Genomic DNA, 18650 nt, shown 5'->3' with positions numbered 1-18650 from the left:
TGCACTAACTGTGTGTAGTTATCCAAATTAGCATGGATATATATGTATAATTAGCAGTGTCCAGGGTCTAAAAAAATAAATCTAGGCCTTAAAGCAAGCAGGATGTGGATAAATAGGACTTTTTTTAAGATAAAGAGGCCTCGAAACAGTGGCCCTACCTTTAAAGATATAACTTCTTGTGCTTCCAGATGTCTCACTGCTGGCCTGTATGGGCCAGTTAAGAAGCCTATCTCAGGCTGGGCAAATTATTTGTTTCCTCGAAGACTTTTGAATACTGTGTATGTGTGAGTGAGGTTCTGTATGTATTTTTCTATTTTCCCTTAAATAATCTACAAGGCCTCATTTGTTTTGTGGGGTTTTGGAAAACCACATGTTTCACGTTCTTGAGACGGAAGCGGTCATTTTCCTCAGCTTTTTTTTTTTTTTTTCTTCTGTCCCAGAGCCCTTGTTTTTTCTCCTTGCTCATTTCCCCTCCACCTTTGTCCTCTCTTTGCAGTTTTAAGTCTAGCTTGGTATTCTCTTTCTAGGCTTGGTTTCTTTCTGTTTTTCATCCTCTCTCTTGTCCTCTTAGCAGTCTGCTCAATCCTTCCTTGTCCGGGCACATTTCTCTGAGCGATGGCTGAGACCAGCATGGGTATTTTAGAAATGTTTCAGTGAAAACTGTTGCTTTTTTTTTTTTTTTAAATCAAATTCTATATACGTGACAATAACAAGAGAGGCCTTTCTCTTACAAAGGCAGAAAAATTGCTCTCTGTAAAGCCCACGTGAATTTTTAAAGTCTTATATCTGGCTTTTAGATTTTTCTTTTAAATGGGGAAAGTACCCCCAAATTTTCCTGCTTTCCCTTTATATTTTCCCCTTGCTGTCTTTATTTTTTTCCCCTCGCTACTGTCACCCAGAATCACTGGCTTCCTTTCCTGTCTGGTTTTGGCTGTTTTTTCTCATTCTATTCCCCCTTCCCCTGTCCTTCTTCAGTGCCTAGCTGTCCCCTTGCTCCCTCCATCCCCTGAACCCTTGAACTCCCTGAAGAGCCTGGAATTATCAGAGGGGTTTTTGTCTTGACTCTGGGCTGGGACAGGGTACTGAGAGTGTGAGCTCCTTGTAGGGGGGAAGGGGTGGCAGGAGGGCAGCAGGGAAGGAGTCTGGGTCTGGGACAGGTAATCTTCCAACAGGAGCCTCCACTCTCTTAACAAAAGGGGGACAGTCCTCTTTTGTCTGGCGCTCCTGAGGGGCGTGTCCAGGGCCTAGAGCAGCCACCAGTGGCATGCAGGAGAGGGGGGCTGCAGGGGTGGGGGAAGGGGTGTGTGCCAAGTGTTTCTAATGGAACCTGAGTGAGATTCTTCTCTGTGTGTGCCCACAGGAGAGAGAGAGGGAGACCTTCTGCCCTCCCTCCCTAAGCATTCGAATAGCCTGGCTGCTCTTCCACCCTCGTGGTTCAGGGCGAGGGAAGAGCACTGCCTGGGAGTCCTCTCTGCCCACCTTGTAGGTTAAGGCCACTGGCAGAGCGACAACTGATGATTGTTCTACAACCCTGTTGCTCTGCCTGTTATGGGAGGGTTGACGGGGCGCAGTGGGCTCTGCGTGGGTCTCCGAGGCCCCATTGAGGCACTCCACTGGCCCTCCTGAGCCACTTCTCAATCCAGTCTCTCCATCGACCTTTGACCCTTCCCTCCATCCAGGATCGAATCAGGGATCTCCTGTTTTCCTAACTTTCACGTGGATACTTCCATTTGCCATCTTCCCACCCCCTACCCAGTTGTACCACCAGATTCAGAATCGACCACGTTCAGTGTGTCTCTTCCACCCCGCACTGTGGTCTATGAGACTGAACATGGCCGAATTCTCCAGGCGGCTCACGTTGGCCATTTCCTGTTTGGTGTCTAATATTCACTGTAAATCAAAATACCAGAAAAACACCCTGAGCCAAACATAAACTCACTTGTCTCCTCTTGACTTTAGAAAGTAAGATCGTTTCTCTCAAGATGGAGAGTATCTTATGTCACTCAGCTAACATCTTTGGCTAGTTGGACCAAAGCCAGTTATTAACATGACATCAATTATTGAATCCCAACCTAAGAGGCCTGTCCTCAATGACACCTACCTCCAACTCTCTCACCTCTAACTGCCTGTCTGTCGGGGTCAGCACTGAGCTCACACCACACCATCCGGGCCCAGACTGGGGTCCCAGGTCCTGGGCGGCACCTTTCCCATTGTCAGGGTTTAGCGCCAGCCCAGGGGCTGCGTGTTTTGTTTCTGCACACTCCCCACGTTCTTCCGGGAACCTTTCCTCAGAGCATAAAGGCCACAGATCACAGGGTTTCAGATGGGGAAGAAAGGGGCAGGAGTGAGCAGTGACCTTTTTTCGGTTGCCAGCTGAGGGCTGAGCCTCTCGCCTTGGGAGAGGGCAGCTGTAGGGATGGTTTAGAGCAGGGTCAGTCTCTCCCTGTGTGTGTTCTCTGTCTGTGTTCTCCGTCTGCTTTCTTTAATAACTGTGCTCTTACTGCTTTTCCAAGGCCTAAGGCATGGCTGCTCAGCAGCCCCTCCCAGAGAGAACCCCGTGGAGAGGCCCTGGGTCACCGACTACCTTCAGCCCTGCCTGGGAGGAAAGTACAGACACAGGAGCCCCCTGCTGGGGTGGGGGGGCCCTCTTTACTGTGACTTGGTTTCCCTAAGGTTGTTTCACTTTTCCTGAAGGAGCCCTTTCCTTTCTGTTCTGTTGTTTCCTTTCTTAGCTCTCTTTCTGTCATGTAGTTTTCTCATTTTATGCTCTTGCACCTTGCTCCCTATGATTCGGGCCCTTTCGTATGAATTGACTTGGGGGCAGGTGAAAGTGTTCCCCCTCCTCCAACCAAGGAACACTAAGCACGGGTCAAGTGAAGGGGGCAGAGCTGGAGAAAGCATCTAGGTGGTGGGAGGCAGCAGCAGGACTCAGTGGCTGTGTTGGGAAGTAGTGTCCATCTTCCTGCCTTTGTCACTTCTCTGGGGTTGGCTGTTGTGTTTGTGGCTGCATGGAGTGCTCGTCAGCGTCAGCAGAGCTCTGTGACAGGAGGCTATTTTCATAAACTGTTGCCGTTTCTCCAGCCGAGCTGCGTTGCGTTGGCATCTCTCATCCCTGTTAATGGAGCTTGCGTGGCTGGGTGTGGGCCCAGGGAGGCAGCCACGTTCACTGGGGGCTGGGGAGGGGGACTGCGGGGTGCTGGTGGGGCAGCCTGGTCTAGGAGTGCTCCTGAGAGCGGCAGCCCCAGGACGGAGGGGTGGCTCGGGTGGCCGCACCCTGGCCACCAGGTCCCTGCCCTGGAAGTGCTGCTGGCATCGACACTTTCCGAGCTCTCTTTCTTCTCTTTCTATTCATAGCACCGCTTGTGTGTATGACCGGGGAGGAAAACTTCCACGAGCCCCTGTGCACTCCATAAATAAAAAAAGAAATGATACCAGAAAAAGAGAGAGTATGTGGGGCTTGAGAGAAAGAGACTGAAACCAAAACACAGAGAGAAGGCGCAGCTGCTTTCTCCAAGGCCTTCTGGGGCTCCCGCCCGCCAGCCTGCCCGGAGTCAGGCCTTTATTTATTTATTTTTCTGGCTCAAAAAAAAAAAAAAAAAAGAAAGAAAAAAATTCCGAGTCTTCCTCCATCCTAGCCCCCACCCCAACCCCTCCAAATTTGCTGGTGGCCGCTGCCAAATGGACCCGAGTGGGAGCCTGGAATGAAAAATTCATAACTGCTGGACTTTGCTTGTTCATTAGACGTGAACTTGTCGATTGGGCAAATTGTTTTTGGTCTCCAACTGCCGGGGGCTCTCCCCACCCTCCCAGCTCGCTCCGTTCCCTCCTCCCCTTGGACGCAGCCATTGGCTGCTGGAGGATGTCTCATTGCCAAATAGGTGGATCCTTCTCTCCTTCTCTCTCTCTCTCTCCCCCCCCCCCCCCCTTTTACTGGCTTTGGCAAGAGCAAATGGATGGGGATTGAGCATGAAAGGGGAGAGAGAGAGGGAGTTTGAGAGAGAAAGAGAAAAGAAGCAGAAAAAAAAAAAATCCAAAACCCAACCAGCACACACACACAGCCCCATCCCATCTCCATCCTCCCTTGGTCTCTCTCCCTCTTTCTCTCTCTTCTCCCCTCCCGCCCTTGCTCCCTCTCTCGCAGGCGCCTGCCAGCGACGGTCTGCAGCCGGTCCGAACTCGTCCTATTCCCCGGGAATCTGCGAGCTCCCTCTTTGCCTGCGATCGGGCTCAGAGGCGGAGGGAGGCAGCTCCAAGTTTACACCCCTGTGCGGCTGCCAAAGCCGAAAGCCTTTTTCTTCAGCTGCTGCTTTTCCCTCTCCTGGTTTTTGTTTTTGTTTTGTTTTGCACAGGGGTGGGGTAGGTAGGGTGTGTTATGGGTTGGGGAGGGGGTGTTGGGAGGTAGGTTTTGATTTTAAATTTTTGTGTATTTTCTTTTTATCTTAAACTGGAGGAGGATGCACATCCTTCACTGGAGGGGTGAAATTGAAAAAAAAATTTGTTTGCTTTTGTTTACCTGGCGTATGTGGCAACCGGTTCGCTCCCTCTCTCTGCTTGCTATCCCTGACCTTTCTTTCTTTTTGCTCCTTTTCAAAAAAATATATTAATTTCCCCCTTCTGTGCAATGTAGCATGGGGGGGGAGGGGAAAGGGTTTGAGAATCCACCCAAGCCCGGCCCCTATTCCCCAGAACACCAATAATAACCCCCTTTAAAACATTTACCTTCCTCCCCTGCTCCTCCTTCCCCCCTCCCCCCACCCGCCCCCAACTCACAACTCTGTTGAGTCCAGAAGCTCAGAATCGGGCGTTGGGCTTTGCCGGGTGCTTCAGATCAATGGTAATTATTTATTTTTTTCCAGTTTTATTTCTGTAAACAGAAATCAATTATTATTTAAACTGAAAACAAGCAAACAAACAAAAAAAAACCCCAAAAGCGAGAACCCAGCCCTCTGTCACCTGACTGAGCGGGAAGAGGGTGAAGGGGTCAGTGGGGACGGGGCGCAGGACGCCCCGCGTAGCTTTTAACCCTAATGTGGTAGAGACAACCACCTTATTTGTGCTAACAAGAAGTGTTTTGTTCCTTATTACTGTGATTAACATTAGTATTGGTGTCGATAACAAAGCTGGAATCACATATTTAGGATTTAGATCTGATTTTTAAAAATTCTGGGGTGGATGTTCCAATTGGAGCAGGAGAGGAGAATGAAAACAGGCTGGGGAGGGGGAAGTCAAAACCGGTTCCTCACTCGCTCGCTGGCGATCGATGTCATATTCTCTCTTCTTGGGGGTGGCCGAAAACCGACCGGCGTTGGGGAGCGAGGCGGCACCCACACGCCCCGCGTGTGTGCGTGCACGGGCGTCCGTGCAGACCGGGCACCGCGTCAGGGCGAGCTGACACGAGTGCGAGGCTGCGATAGAGCATGGAGATGTCATGGGCGCGACAGAGCCTGGCCGGGATACCAGCAGCGTGTGTGTGTGGACGGCAACGTTGTCTGTGCGCGCTTGTGTGTGTGTGTGCGCGTGAGTGAGAGAGAGAGAGAGCGAGCGAATAGGTGTGTGTTCAGGCTTCGGGTGCCTCTGTCTGGCTGCTGAGGCTGAGATGGGAGCAAGCCGCTGGCTGGGTTGGCGGTGCCTCCAGACCACACTTTCCTAGAACAATCGCAAGAGGAAATTATCGTGGGTGGGAGGAGGAGGAAAAGGGGATTTCTTCTGTGTCCCCGTCTAACGCTTCTTTTCTCCTTTTCTTTTTCCCTCTAACCCCGTCTTCCCCTCCTCCCGTCCTCCCTCGCCCCGCATGCTCCCGGCTTGCCGCCTGCAGGATGAGTTCCACCCGTTCATCGAGGCGCTGCTGCCTCACGTCCGCGCCTTCTCCTACACCTGGTTCAACCTGCAGGCGCGGAAGCGCAAGTACTTCAAAAAGCACGAGAAGCGGATGTCGAAGGACGAGGAGCGAGCGGTGAAGGACGAGCTGCTGGGCGAGAAACCGGAGATCAAGCAGAAGTGGGCATCCCGGCTGCTGGCCAAGCTGCGCAAAGACATCCGGCCCGAGTTCCGGGAGGACTTTGTGCTGACCATCACAGGCAAGAAGCCCCCCTGCTGCGTGCTCTCCAACCCCGACCAGAAGGGCAAGATCCGGCGGATTGACTGCCTGCGCCAGGCCGACAAGGTGTGGCGGCTGGACCTGGTCATGGTGATTTTGTTTAAGGGGATCCCCCTGGAAAGTACTGATGGGGAGCGACTCTACAAGTCGCCCCAGTGCTCGAACCCCGGCCTGTGCGTCCAGCCACATCACATTGGAGTCACAATCAAAGAACTGGATCTTTATCTGGCTTACTTTGTCCACACTCCGGGTAGGTCATTCTCAGCACCCCCCCATTTTATTTCATTTGCTGGCATTTGTCCTGTTTATTGTTCCTCCTCTGTCCAAATGATACACCCAATGGGCCTACCCTGGGCGCCTCTCCTGCAGAGGCCTGCAGCACTTTTGATGTTCACTTTTTTCCTTCTTCTGTTTCCTTCCACCCTCTCTATTCTTCCTTCTTGGCTCCCATGCCACAGTCCTGATGTTTGTGCATCTCCCTCTTTGGAGGACTCATCGTACTCAAAAGACATTGCAGATCTTAGGACTGGGGCCGTGATGTCCCAGAATTACCCATGATGGTGAGAGTTTGTGATGAATGCCACCACTCCCCCGCCCCCCCCCCCGCCAAAATCACTCATTGCTCTGATTTAAAATAAGTCAAAAAAGATCGGGGGCAGGTGCTGGCTTTCCTACTGTTTCCCCTCAAGTTCTGGGGATTTGGCACAAGCGGGCTGGGCAGCAGTTCGGTGGAGAGGGGCGTGTAAAACCTCCGGATATGAGACAGAATGAATAGGAAAGAGGAGAGAAGGCAGAAGCGGGCTGATTCTGGGGCCCAGATGCCCAGGCAGGAGCCTTTGGGTCTGGGGTTTGGCTGTCGGAAAGTAAGAAAGTCATTTGATTTCACAGCGAGTAAAAAGGAGTGTGAGATTCCTTATGCTCTTCCCCTTCACTGTGTTTCTTTTTGACTGAAGTGCCAGACCCCAGGATGGGTGCCCACAGCCCATGCACAGCACCCACCGCTGCTGGGGGGCAGTGAGGTGCTCTGGGTCACAAGCATGGCAGGGAGCAGGGAAGAGGTCTTAAAGAAGCAAACAAACAGTCAGAAAAAAAAAAGCCAACTAAAATTTCCTTTTCCTTTTGTGTTCCAAGTAGTTCCAATTCTCTTTGCTTTTCCAATTTTACTCGGCATTTTGGATCAGGGTGGTTCAGTTTTCTTCCTCTGTTCCTTTCCCCCCCCCCTTTCCTTTCCCTTTTTATAATTTCTTTCCGCTTTTGTTTTCTTACAAATTGAAACAGAGATGGCTGGTTAATTTTTAGCCTCCACTCAGCTACGCCCAATTTACTGCCGCCTTTGAAACCTAAATGGGCGGCACTCTGTGATTAAGCAAGGCAGAAGTGTGTTTACATTATACCCAACCAACTTGTAATGAGAGGGCTACCAAACCTTTCTCTGTGTGTGTGTGTGTTTTCCTTTCCACCATTCCAGTATTTTTTCCCCTTGTTTTCCTTCTTTCTCTCTTTATGCGAATATAAGAGAATGTGGCTTAACTTCAACTCTAGTGAATGTTCTTTCCTCGCAAGGCAAGCATGTGTGTCTTCCTTCCTGTTCATTCACAAAAAAGAAAAGCAACTCACTTTTCTGCTGTGGTCACCCACTTGCCTGTTTGGGAAGTTGGGAGGAGCGGTATAAATTTAATGCAGAAATGAAATTCGGGGGAGTTTTCAGCATTGTGTCAGGAATGTAACCTCGACTGAGAGTTTATATGTTGGAGAACTCTGGGGAGGAAAAGGTGGTATTTGAGGCCTCTCTTCTTGCTCATTTTCTCTTGCTCTGAGAGATGGCTTGTGTAGTTGGTTAGAGATAGTGGAACCCCCTCCCCACTCTACCTCCCTCTGTGGATTTTTCTAGGCCTGTACCTGTCCCTGTGCGACTATTGTGAACCCTCATGAAGAATCACCAACTGCCAGTCTTCTCCCTTGTTCGTCCTTTTTCTTTCTGAAAAAGAGACTACAGAAAATTTATAAAGTTACCCCTCATTCTCTGTCTACACAGCAAGTCAGAGTGGGTGGGTGTGTGCCTGGTGGTGTTGGCGGTGGCCTGGGGAAGGCTTGTCTGTCAGGTAGCTCCTCCACAAGGGGATTCTGTGCCTTTCGTGTTTAGAAATAGGCTCTCGAAGACAGAAATCAATACTCTGTCTTCCTCCCGAGCTGGTTTCCTCCTACCTTGCTCTCTACGTGGGTCCCTGGAGCTGAGCTGTTTTCCTGGCCTCTTTTCTTTTAGGCCAAATTCTTGATTGCTGCCAGCATGGATGGGGCTGAGGTAGGATGAAGTTCGTGTGAGGAAAGAGATTGTTTCCTGGCCAGCACTCTGGCTCCTGAACTGACCAGGCAGATGTCGGGAGAAGAGAGGTGCCCCTGCCCACCCCCGGCTGTAATGAGATCATTAGCGCAGGAATATGAGTGAATTCCTGCCCCACCACCGCATGCAGTGTGGCCACCTCTGTCCTGGCTGAGTTCCTTGACAAAAGCTGAGTGGAGAACTGAGTGCTTTTCATAATTTGTCTATAATTCAGGTCCCTGGGCTCCAGAGAATTTCAGTGAAGGCTTTTCTTGCTGGAATTGCTTTAATTCAAGTGTGCCTTACTGAAAGAGTGGGGTGAACTGGTGCGGCATGGGCCACCATTGGGCCTTGGGGAGGTGGTCTCGGGGTGGTGTGGAACAGGCACGGCTTCTCCTGGCGATCCCAGTTTGCTAGGAAATGCCTTCTGGCTGAGCACCCAAAGGGCATCATCAGTCTAACAGCATAGCCTCCATGCTCACACCTGCAGCTGTGCTCCTTCCTCCCAGCATAAACTGGGCGGGGGAGGGTGGCAGTGTGGCAAGAGCTCAGACAAGAGTTACTTTGGACTCTAAAAGAAGTGTTTTCTTTCCTTAAAACTGGGCTGAAAAACCCGATCTGGGTTGAACCAATGGTGCCAGGTTTGATGACAAGCCAACTTGACTTGGTGGAAAGCGTGGGGGTGGGGGGTGGCTTTGCCTCTAGGTGCCGTTGTCATTTGTGGCCTTCTTGAGCCCTTGTTCTGCCCCACGTGAAACTTCAAGAGGTGGCATCGTTGCCCTGGCCTGGTGCCTTAGTTGGTTCAACATTGTCTTGTGCACCAAAAGCTTGCAGGTCTGATTCCCAGTCAGGGCACATGCCCCGGGTTGCGGTTTTGTTTCCTGGTCAGGATGTGTGAAAGGCAACTGATCGATGATTCTCTCTCACATTGGTTTTTTCCCCCTTTCTCTCTCCTTCCCTTCCTTTCTCTCTGAAATCAATAATCATGTCCTTGGGTGAGGATAAAAACATAAAATAAAAGAGGTGGCATGGTTGAGAGGGAGTAAAGGACACAGTGGGATGTCGGGAGCTCTGCTTCCAGAATATGGGTCCAAAAGACTATCAGTGTGTTGTGGCCTCTGTGAGGGCGGTCTTCCTGTTGAGAAGGAATCTTGCCATTTGTCTACCCCATTTAGGAGGGGAGGCTGCAGTAGAGCAGGGTCAGAGAGCACCACCACGGGGAGGAGGTGCGTTCCTGATGATGTCCTTCCATCCAAGAAGGGACTCCCAAGACAGGTGGCCAGTGTTGGAGAGGAACGTGGGGCCAGGAGGCCTCTGCTTGTGTGAGGAAGGATGGTTGAGCTGGTCTGGAAGCCCTGGTAGACTATCTCAAAGCTTCAGGGATCTGAAGGTGACCCGGCATCTTTGACTTTTCCTAACCTAGGCTCTGACCTAGGAAAGAAAAACAATCTGAAAGTAGTAAAATGATTTATTGAGTGGGAATGTCAGCTTCTCCCCATCAGATCCTTCCTGCGGGTCACTGTGGAGGCCCGTGAAGTCCAGGCATTTGGGTGGCAGCTCCTTTCTTTATCTCAGCTTTTTCATCACAGAGAAGTTCACGCATGGACAGAACCCACAACACCAGTGCCAACAGTTGCCGACTTATGGCCGGTCTCCATTTATTCATCCCCCCACTGCCTACCCACGCGGGGTTGTTTAGAAGAAAATCCAGGCGTTGTAGCTTTTCATCTATAAATATTTCTGTACGTGTCTCTAAAGAATAGGATTCTTGAAAAACATAACCATAATACTACTATCACACCTAAAAATAATCAGCAATTTCTTTAGTGCGGTCAGATAGTCGTCATTCACTTTTCCCTCATTATCTCCTGATTTTGTCTGTCTGGATCGGGACCCAAATCAGGTGTATGCATCGCAGTGGGTTGATCTGTCTTTCCAGACTCATAATCTCTAGGTGATCCTCCTCCTCCTCTTCTTCCTCCTTCCTCTTGTTTCTTTCCTGGCAGTTTTTGGGTTCTTGTTGAAGGAGCCCCGTCATTGGTCCTGGAGGGCTTTCCTATCTGGACTCCACAGGCTCCGCTCCCTGGGTCGGTCAGTGAACTCACTGCCAGGAAAGGAGATTCTGCCTCCCCCCTCACCTCCAGGCCTTACCTGTGGAAGCAAATGGATTAGCACCTGACGATTTGTCTAAGTGAACTTTTTCAAGTGCAAGGTCGTCCTTCTCAGGTATGACATATCCCTGGTCTTCGCTCTTGGCTTCAGGGCTTGGCACTTTGCTGTAAGCACAGGTTTGCGGGGCTGAGAGAGGGCTTCTGGTCTTCTTCCTTCCTTGGTAGTGGAAGCCATTGCTTGGCACGTCAGCCATGCCAAGATATGGCTGATGCCAGCGATGCTGCCCCAGGCCTTTGCTGGACGTTCGGCCAGTCTGGTGGCTTTAGTGTGAATGCGTGGGAAGGGCCACAGGAGAACCAGCTGCCTTCTGCGGGGAGGAGCTAACCCCTGGAATGGTCACTGTGCCACCTCACCCACTGCCTCCTTTTTCAAGGCCCAGAAATGCCACTGGTCTTCATTTTTGAGGCAGCGCCATCTGGTGCCAGGGCCAGCTGAGACTGCAGGGCCCAGGAACCAGATTCATAAAGTGAGAAAGAAAGCGGAGTACTCTTAATCCCATAGAACACCCTGGAAGAGATGTCACTACTGTTCAGCTTTGGCTGTAAAATTCTCTGTTCATCTAACTCCGAGGAGGCTGCAGTGCAGGCAAGCGGCTGCCGGGGTTATTGTTATGATGTTGTGAGCCTAAGGCTGTCTTCTTCTTGCCTTTACCTGTAGGTCCTATTTCTCTGTCTTAAGGGACAACCCAGGTGTGACACGCAGCCTTTCGAATGCTGAAGGAAGCTCTCAAGTTTCATTTCTACCTGTCTCCCCAGGAAGCTGTTTCTGCTCCAGGCTAAACTTGCTATTCTCTTGTGCCTCCTGCATTTGACACAACTTCTTGCACCCTCACCCTTGCCTTTTTGGTCACCTGGAGGCCTTCTTAAACTGGAGAGTTCCCTATTAAACACAGAAACTGCAGGCGGTGGCGCGATCAGATCCCAATGGCAGCTGCTACAAGATTTGCAGGGCCTTCCAGCTATGTAATCTGTGGGGCCCCATGCAAAATGAAAATATGGGGCTCCTCGTTCAAAATGATTAGAAATTGCAACGCGACAACAGTTAGAGCATTAATTATAGCAAGCATGGGGCCTGTGCAACTGCCCAAGTCACACACTTGTGAAGCCAGCCCAGGCTGCCTTTGCTCTGGTGAGGTGTCATGGGGTGCCTGGCTCTGAATGGAGTGGAAGTGTGATGGCCCTCAGGCTGACCTCAGAGGCATTGTGACCCCAAGGAGGAGATCAGAAATGCCCAGACCCTGTCCTTGAGCTTGGTCTCGTTGTGGAACTCCCTTGACCATCTGCTCCCCTCCCTCTGTCTATGGCATGTCCACCGCCCAACCAGTCAGAGGTCCCTCGCTGGCTGCGATGCACAGGGCGTCTTGGTGGAGTGCTCACTCAGCTGGCTGAGTTGGAAGCTGTAGTTCAAGGAAGAAAAGAACCACCCTTGTCTGAGCTTAAACTGGCAGAGTGTGGGCCATGCATAAACCAGAGGGGACCTGTAAGCCGGGGCATGTTGACCAGCTGTGCTCCGCAGCCAACCCAGAGGAAATGGGCCACTCTGCAGCAGGAGGGTTGGGGTCAGACCTACAGAAGGACTTACTGAGGGTTTTACTTTTTGACACTGCCAAAGATGGTCAGATTTCCCTTTTTCATGAAATATGTACTTGGTGAACCTACCATGAGCAAGGCCCTTCTAAGAATGAGAGACTCCTGCTGGTGGCTGCAGGGTTTGGGTGAAGGCCTCACGATAACTTATAGGAGGCACCATCCTGCAGGCTTGACCTGCACGGATCCATGCTGGAGGGGAAGGAAGACCCTGCAGAGCTTCCTCGGGGGCAGCTCCCACTGGGCTGTGAAGAGGGAGGCAGGGCCCACCTGGGCAACCTTCCAGTGTTGCAGAGACCTGGGGTGCCGAGGAAGGGTGGGCCAGAGGGGCAGAGGGCTGTGCCACGGTCTCCCTCTGTTCTGGCGTCTCATAGCAGCTGGGGAGGGGGCACAGCTGAACGTCCCCCTTTCTGCCCGAGGAAGAAGGTGGCTCCCTCCCTACCCCTTTTTCTCTTTGCCCCATCAGTCCCACCACCCCCCTGTCTCAGGAGCTGCCACGCTTCAGTTATTTTATCCTTCAGTGTCCGATTCAAAAGTCCTTTCAAAGGCCCCAGCCGTGTCAGCGCGGTGCTCACACAAAAGGCCTCTTTGATTTCTTGTTTGTTTTCATTTGCCGGTGGAGGGGGAGGGGGCAGGAGAGAAAGAGCTGCTGGGTTTTAAAATTTTTATTTGGGTTGCTTCGTTCTCAGAGGGGTCGGCTCCCTGGAACTCCTTTCTGAGTTGGGGGCTTGGAGGCAAAGGGCGGGCCTTCTGGGGACAGGGCTGGAGTGGGAAGTGGGGGCTATCCGCCTCAATTGCAAGGAGGAGGTGCATGTGGGGGCAGTTAGGGTATAGTCATTGATTCACCTTCAAATGTTCTGTTGCTCTGTGCTGGGTCTGAAGGTGGGAAGGGTCAGGTTGGAGTCCCGCTGCTTGGGTAGAGAAAGGTCTGAGATGCGGAAGGGCAGTCCCCTGGCAGAGGCCTGGTATGGAATTGAATAGTTCCGAACCTGAACCTTGACTTTGTCATTTTCTCTTTATCATTCCAGATTCTGTCGTTTTCCTCTTGATTGGATGGGAAGAGGGTGGGTGTCCTTCTAGTGTGCACACTTCTTTAAAATTCATAGTGCCTTGAAATACAGACTGGGGCTCCCCACTTTCCACCAGGGAACGAAGTGCAGGGGTGAGAGGTCTACCGAGCAGCCGGGCATCCTGCCGCAATGGTGCCCACAGGCCTGGCATGAGCCCCTGTCCCCCAGCCTTGCTCTCTCACTCCGTGCCTCCTGTCTTGTCTCTCCATGGTGACCAGTTGGTGGGACACTGCAGTGTGGGCGCCCCTCCCGGAGGACCCAGCCTGTGGTTTGTGGAGGGCTTTGAGAGCAGGCCAGTACCTCGGAGACCTGATGTGCTGCGAGGAGGCAGGGGCCGGCCCCACCCAGGGTTTGGGGCTGAAACACCCAGACCAGTGCCTGTCAGGTGCATACCTGAGGCATGTGTGGGTGTGCTGTGACGTACCAGGAGAAGGCTGTCGTGCCTGTGGGGAGGCCTGATTGCAGGGGCTCAGGAAGAGAGCCCTGGAGAGCGAGGCTTGGGCAGGTGGTCACGGGCGTCAACAACGGGGAAGTGTGCCCACTGGGTGAGGGGGGCTCCGCGGGGCCTGGCTGGCAGACGGGAGGAGGAGGCTGGGGGGCTGAGAGATAGATAAATATAGCTGATGGCATTTCTGATGATGGGTTTTTTTTGGCACCGAGGGCACCGTGGAAAACAGCATGACAAGCGCCTGGTCCCACAGGCCACTGTCGCCATTTTAAGTGTGTTTGAGCCGAAGGGTTGTTGGCATTACAGGAGGGTCCCAGCAGGCAGGGCGCTGTGGCGGGCAGGTTGGGCTGGGCCGGGCCTCACCACCCTGGGTGTCTGGGTTCCCTACTTTGTCCATGTGGGTGTCTAATATCTGATTTTCTCACCTTCAGGGGATTTGTTTTTCTTTGATATTTTGAGGTTGCCTTTTGTAAGCCTGTCTCCCAGGTGACTGTCCTCCCCTCCCCCCACCAGCCACCGTGACCTTTCTACAGGTAGGGGGTGTTCTAGTTTCACTTTTGATGTCTGAATGATGATCTGGCATGCCACCGCTCCAGGGTCAGGGCCATTGTTGCTGTTATTATTTGGGGACATCCACTAACTTAAGAGGCCCCCATTTGTCCAGGCTCCCACCAACTCATTGTCCCCTGTCAAAGGAGGAGGGGGCATATCCTTGGTCTCCATCTCCTGCTTTAATTCTACTTTTTCATCGAAGGTCCAGCATGGCAGAGGCACCGTGTTAAGTCTTGTCCGTGTGTTAACCACCCCAATACTCACACCAATTCTAGTTGCAAACCCGTGCTCCCAGCTGTGTGTATGCATGCTCAGGTGGCACACACAGGGGCTCTGTGTGCAGTGAGGAGTCCGTGAACCACACCACAGGGACCTGAGAGGCTTCCTGGAAGATGACCTGCTTGAACCACACCTTGAAAGACAGGAAGAATTCGCTCATTTTTGTTAGCTGGCTGAGCCTCTTCAGCCTACTGGGAGCTCTGTCCCTCCTCACAATGGTTGAGTGATATGTACAAGGCAGGTCTTATCATCCCCACTGTACAGACAAGGGAATCCAAGTACGGAGATGTCAAGGCACTCGGGTCACAGTTTCTATGAGTTTCCAGCAGAAGGACCCCAGGTTTCAGGTCACTGAGCAACTCGGCTTTCCTCCATGGACCTTGCTGCTTTTCAACTCCACCGGGATTGCTGACCATGGCCGAGTTTCAAAGGAGAAGGTCTTGTGGGTCCCCATGGTCTCCTTTGCTCCATAGGAGCTGTGGTGGAGGGGCTGAACTCAGCCTGGGGCTCAGCTCAAGGGCTCCCCCAGCTGGCTGAGCAGTTGGGATGGAGACAGAAAGAGGGCGCCTGTCCTGTCCTTGACATACCACCAGCCCCCTGCCTCCCACTTGAGAGGCAGCATAATAGCATGGACAGGGCAGATCAGCTGAAAGCCCACCGTGCTATGGCCAGCTCAGCGTCTTGGCCCCCTCCCTAGAGCATGGGGGAAGGCAGGTAAAGGGTTTAGGAAGTCCAGGCGTGGGGCCAGGCGGGCTCAGTTGGACCCTGAGATCCCTGATCCTTGCTCTATCATGCCCTTTTCCTGGGAGTCTACTCAGACTTGTGGTTAGAAATAAAAATGCATGTAATTACCCTAATTAACCAGTCGATCGATGGAACTTTTGCAGTAACCTGTTCTTCATTGCTTTATATGCTCCTCCACACAGACTCTCACCCATACCCCTTTCTTAAAGTTTGCAAACTTTGGGGCTGTGTGCATAAAAACTCTCCCAACATGCTGAGGGGCTGGGCTGTGGAGAGGCTAGCTCATGGCTAGAGATTTTCCTGTTTCCGTGGCTAATAAGACAACAACTTAACCTCTTAACCATTGATAGCAGCTCCCATACAGCAGCATTTCCCAATCACGGCACTGTTGACTTACGGGCCCAATCATTCCGTGTCATGGAGACCATCCTGTGCATTGCAGGATGCTTAGCAACATCTCTGGTCTTGATCCATTAGATGCCAGTTGCAACCCTCTACCCCAGGTGTGACAACCAGAATATCTCCAGACATTTTCAAATGTCCCTAGGGACAGAGTTGCCCCAGCTGAGAGGCTCTGGCCGGAAGAAACAGAGGGATTCAGACAGAATGTTGCCCGTGTTCACCTCTTGCCTCTCCTCCAGTTTAGGACCTCATTTACCTTTTACACATGGCGCCAGAACCTCTGAGCCCCAGCTGTTCCCTTGCATTTCCCATACTGCTTCCCCCTTTCTGGGCAGCAGGACCCTGGGCTGAAGCCACTGGGGGCTCCTCTTCCACCTCAGGAATCGTAAGCCCCCTCCAAGTGTTTCACTGAACATCCCTCCTAATGTCTTGCATCGTGGTCTCTGTGCACCAGGGCTGCTGATCCGGGTGCTGGAACAGGGGGTCTGCTGCTCAGCCAACTCAGGCCTAGTTGTCGAGGCAGTGACCTTATCAAGCCCACCCCAGTTCCCAAAGAGCAGCCAGCACTTGTTTCTGCGTGGGATGCAGAGACCAGAAGTGTCGTCCAAGCCTCAGCTTCTCTTTTTAAATGATGTATTTTTTAAGTTACTGTAGTAACACACATTTTTTTGTAAAACTTCAAACAATAGAGAAATGTAAGAGACAGACAGGCTCCCCAAAACACCCTCCTGCGCCAGAGAGAAACTTATTTCCCTAACCTGTGTAAGTTCTTCTAACTTTTCCCATCAATTCATGTATCAAATGACTTAAATATAGAGACATCTATTTTAAGAGCAGATGATATGTTTGGGCTAATTGAATTGGCTCCATCCAGTGCCACTGTGGTCTTAACCTTCCCCTGCCCATTCCACCTGTGTCCCCATCACACCAAGTGCAGAGCCGACGTTCCTGTCCTCTTTTCCCCTGAGGTGGCAGTTACTGCTTGTCCTTCCTAGGAGTAGGGTGACTAGGAGAGTGTGTGCTGGTGTCAGAGTGGCCGGGATCCTGCTCTGGGGCATTCTTGCTGGCAGTGTAATGGTGTGATTTGGAATTCAGGGCTCAAGCCTCAGCCCGTGCTGAGACCCTACCAAAGGCCCGGCCACCACAGAGTGCGGTGAAGTGGTGTTAAGGGAAGAAGAGGTGCTGAAAAGTGGCCTGCTTGGCTTTGCTAGGCTTACTGACCCTGGCCTCTCACCTCTGGAGCTGGTTTCCCAGCTATTTCCATAGGGCTGACCCTCCGCCAACTGACCTGGAGTCCCATGGCTTTTCTAGACCTTACAGGTTCTTTCTAGGAGTGGTTGCTGCTGGTTTCCTTTCTTTTTTATTTATTATTATTATTTTTAAATCCTCACCTAAGGATATGTTTATTGATTTTTAGACAGAGAGGAAGAGGGAGGGAGAGAAAAACATTGACTGGTTCCCTTCCATACATGCCCTGACTGAGCATCAGATTTGAAACCTAGGTATGTGCCTGACCAGAGATAGAATAGGCAACTGTTTGGTGTACGGGACAATGCTCCAACCAACAGAGCCACCTGGCCAGGGCTGCTTGTTTCGTTTCTTAAAGTGGAGGTGAAGTGTCTCTCAGCCTCCCAGGATTTATCCCACCGTAATTCTTTGTGGTGGGCTTAAAGCTATGGCAGGGAAAGGAGTGTTCTCTCCAGGCCAGGGGCAGGGAGAAGGAATCTGGAGAGAGCTTTGCAGCTGGGTTTGCAGGTCTAGGGGAGGCTACAGATGACAGGCGAGAGTAGGGTGACACCTGGTGACTCTTCTGGACTGGGTGTAGTGTGCAGAGAGATCAGGAAATCCCTGGAGGCGGCCTGCAGGAGGCCGACCGAGTGCAGCACTTGGGAGTGTGTTCTTATTATGTCTGCAGATTATATCCCCATTAGTGCATAATTATTATATAATGGGCATTATTGCATAATGGCAGTTATATAACATGTGGCCCAGATTATGGGAGAAGGGGGTATAATAAGTATATATCCTCTGGCTATAAATAGCCAGCAGCCCTGCACTGAATCTGTGGTCACACCAGAACCACCTTATAAATACCAAGTGCTGGGCTATAAATTTCTGAGTGATGACGTAGGTAGGCAGGGTACCTAATTAGGGAGTAGCAAGAGGGACCTGCATCCTCACCTGGCCACAGGGCATCATTGTTTCCATAGTAACAAGAATGCTCCCTGGGGGACCAAGTGAAGAGAGGCCTTTAAAGGGAGGAGGTAAATGGATAGAAAGCTTGGGTGGGAGGTGCTAAGCCTGGAGCTGAGTGGGGTGGGGCCCTTGGGAAGAAGATAGGGAGGGTGAGACAGGTCATCTACTCTCAGGTGTTCAACCAGAGCCAGGACTCAAAATTCCACTTCCTTTCATCTCCTCTTTTGGGGGTCTCAGGGCCCCCCCCCCCAATGTGTAGCAGGTCATGTGAGACTCAGCCCACCGGTCAGGGAGAGCAGGGGAGACAAATGATCTCCCTGCCCTTTTCTCTTCTAGGTGACCTCTCCATGGCTCTGGGACTACTTGCTGAAGGGGAGTGGAGTGTGGGCAGACCAAAGCTCTGCACCCCAGTTGTGGCCTTCCCAGGGTGGGGCCGCTTCCCCTACCAGAGGTTTTAGGCCAGTTTCGGCCTTAGTAATATAAGAAATATGTGAGCAATCTGGCGCGCGCCTGAGAGAGCTTTGTGGAAGTCATGGCGCTGGGAAATGGCGCCGGGGAGAGGGAGGAGACGAGGATAATTTTTTTGGACGAAGAAGCTATGGGGCGGAGCCCTGGCCGGGTGGCTCAGATGGTTGGAGTGTCATCCTGTACACCAAAAGGCAGGGCACATAACTTCAGTTCAGGGTTCGATCCCTGATCGGGGTACATAGATCAGGCTGCATACGCAAGGCAACCTATCAATCCCTCTCTCTCTCACTCCCCCTTCTCGCTTCCTTAAAAAAAT

General features: G+C 51.8%; 1 protein-coding gene across 9 annotated transcripts in view; it reads left to right on the top strand.

Moving 5' to 3' along the window:
- NFIX (nuclear factor I X) overlaps positions 1 to 18650 on the top strand; it is a 94845-nt gene that overhangs the window by 21849 nt on the left and 54346 nt on the right. For 3 of the 9 annotated variants that reach the window (XM_071219212.1, XM_071219210.1, XM_053911679.1), the window contains exon 2: positions 5816 to 6347. In XM_071219212.1, coding sequence (XP_071075313.1) covers positions 5816 to 6347 — 532 coding nt within the window. Of the gene's footprint in view, positions 1 to 4732; positions 4835 to 5187; positions 5469 to 5815; positions 6348 to 18650 lie in introns of those variants that run through there. The other 6 variants (XM_053911680.1, XM_071219211.1, XM_053911676.2 and 3 more) reach the window with 6 other exon arrangements.

This window comes from Desmodus rotundus, chromosome 9, assembly GCF_022682495.2.
Source record: "Desmodus rotundus isolate HL8 chromosome 9, HLdesRot8A.1, whole genome shotgun sequence".
In the NCBI taxonomy this organism is placed as follows: Eukaryota; Metazoa; Chordata; class Mammalia; order Chiroptera; family Phyllostomidae; genus Desmodus; species Desmodus rotundus.
Note: the sequence above shows the minus strand (reverse complement) of the source record. Positions and strands in the feature narration are given on the sequence as shown.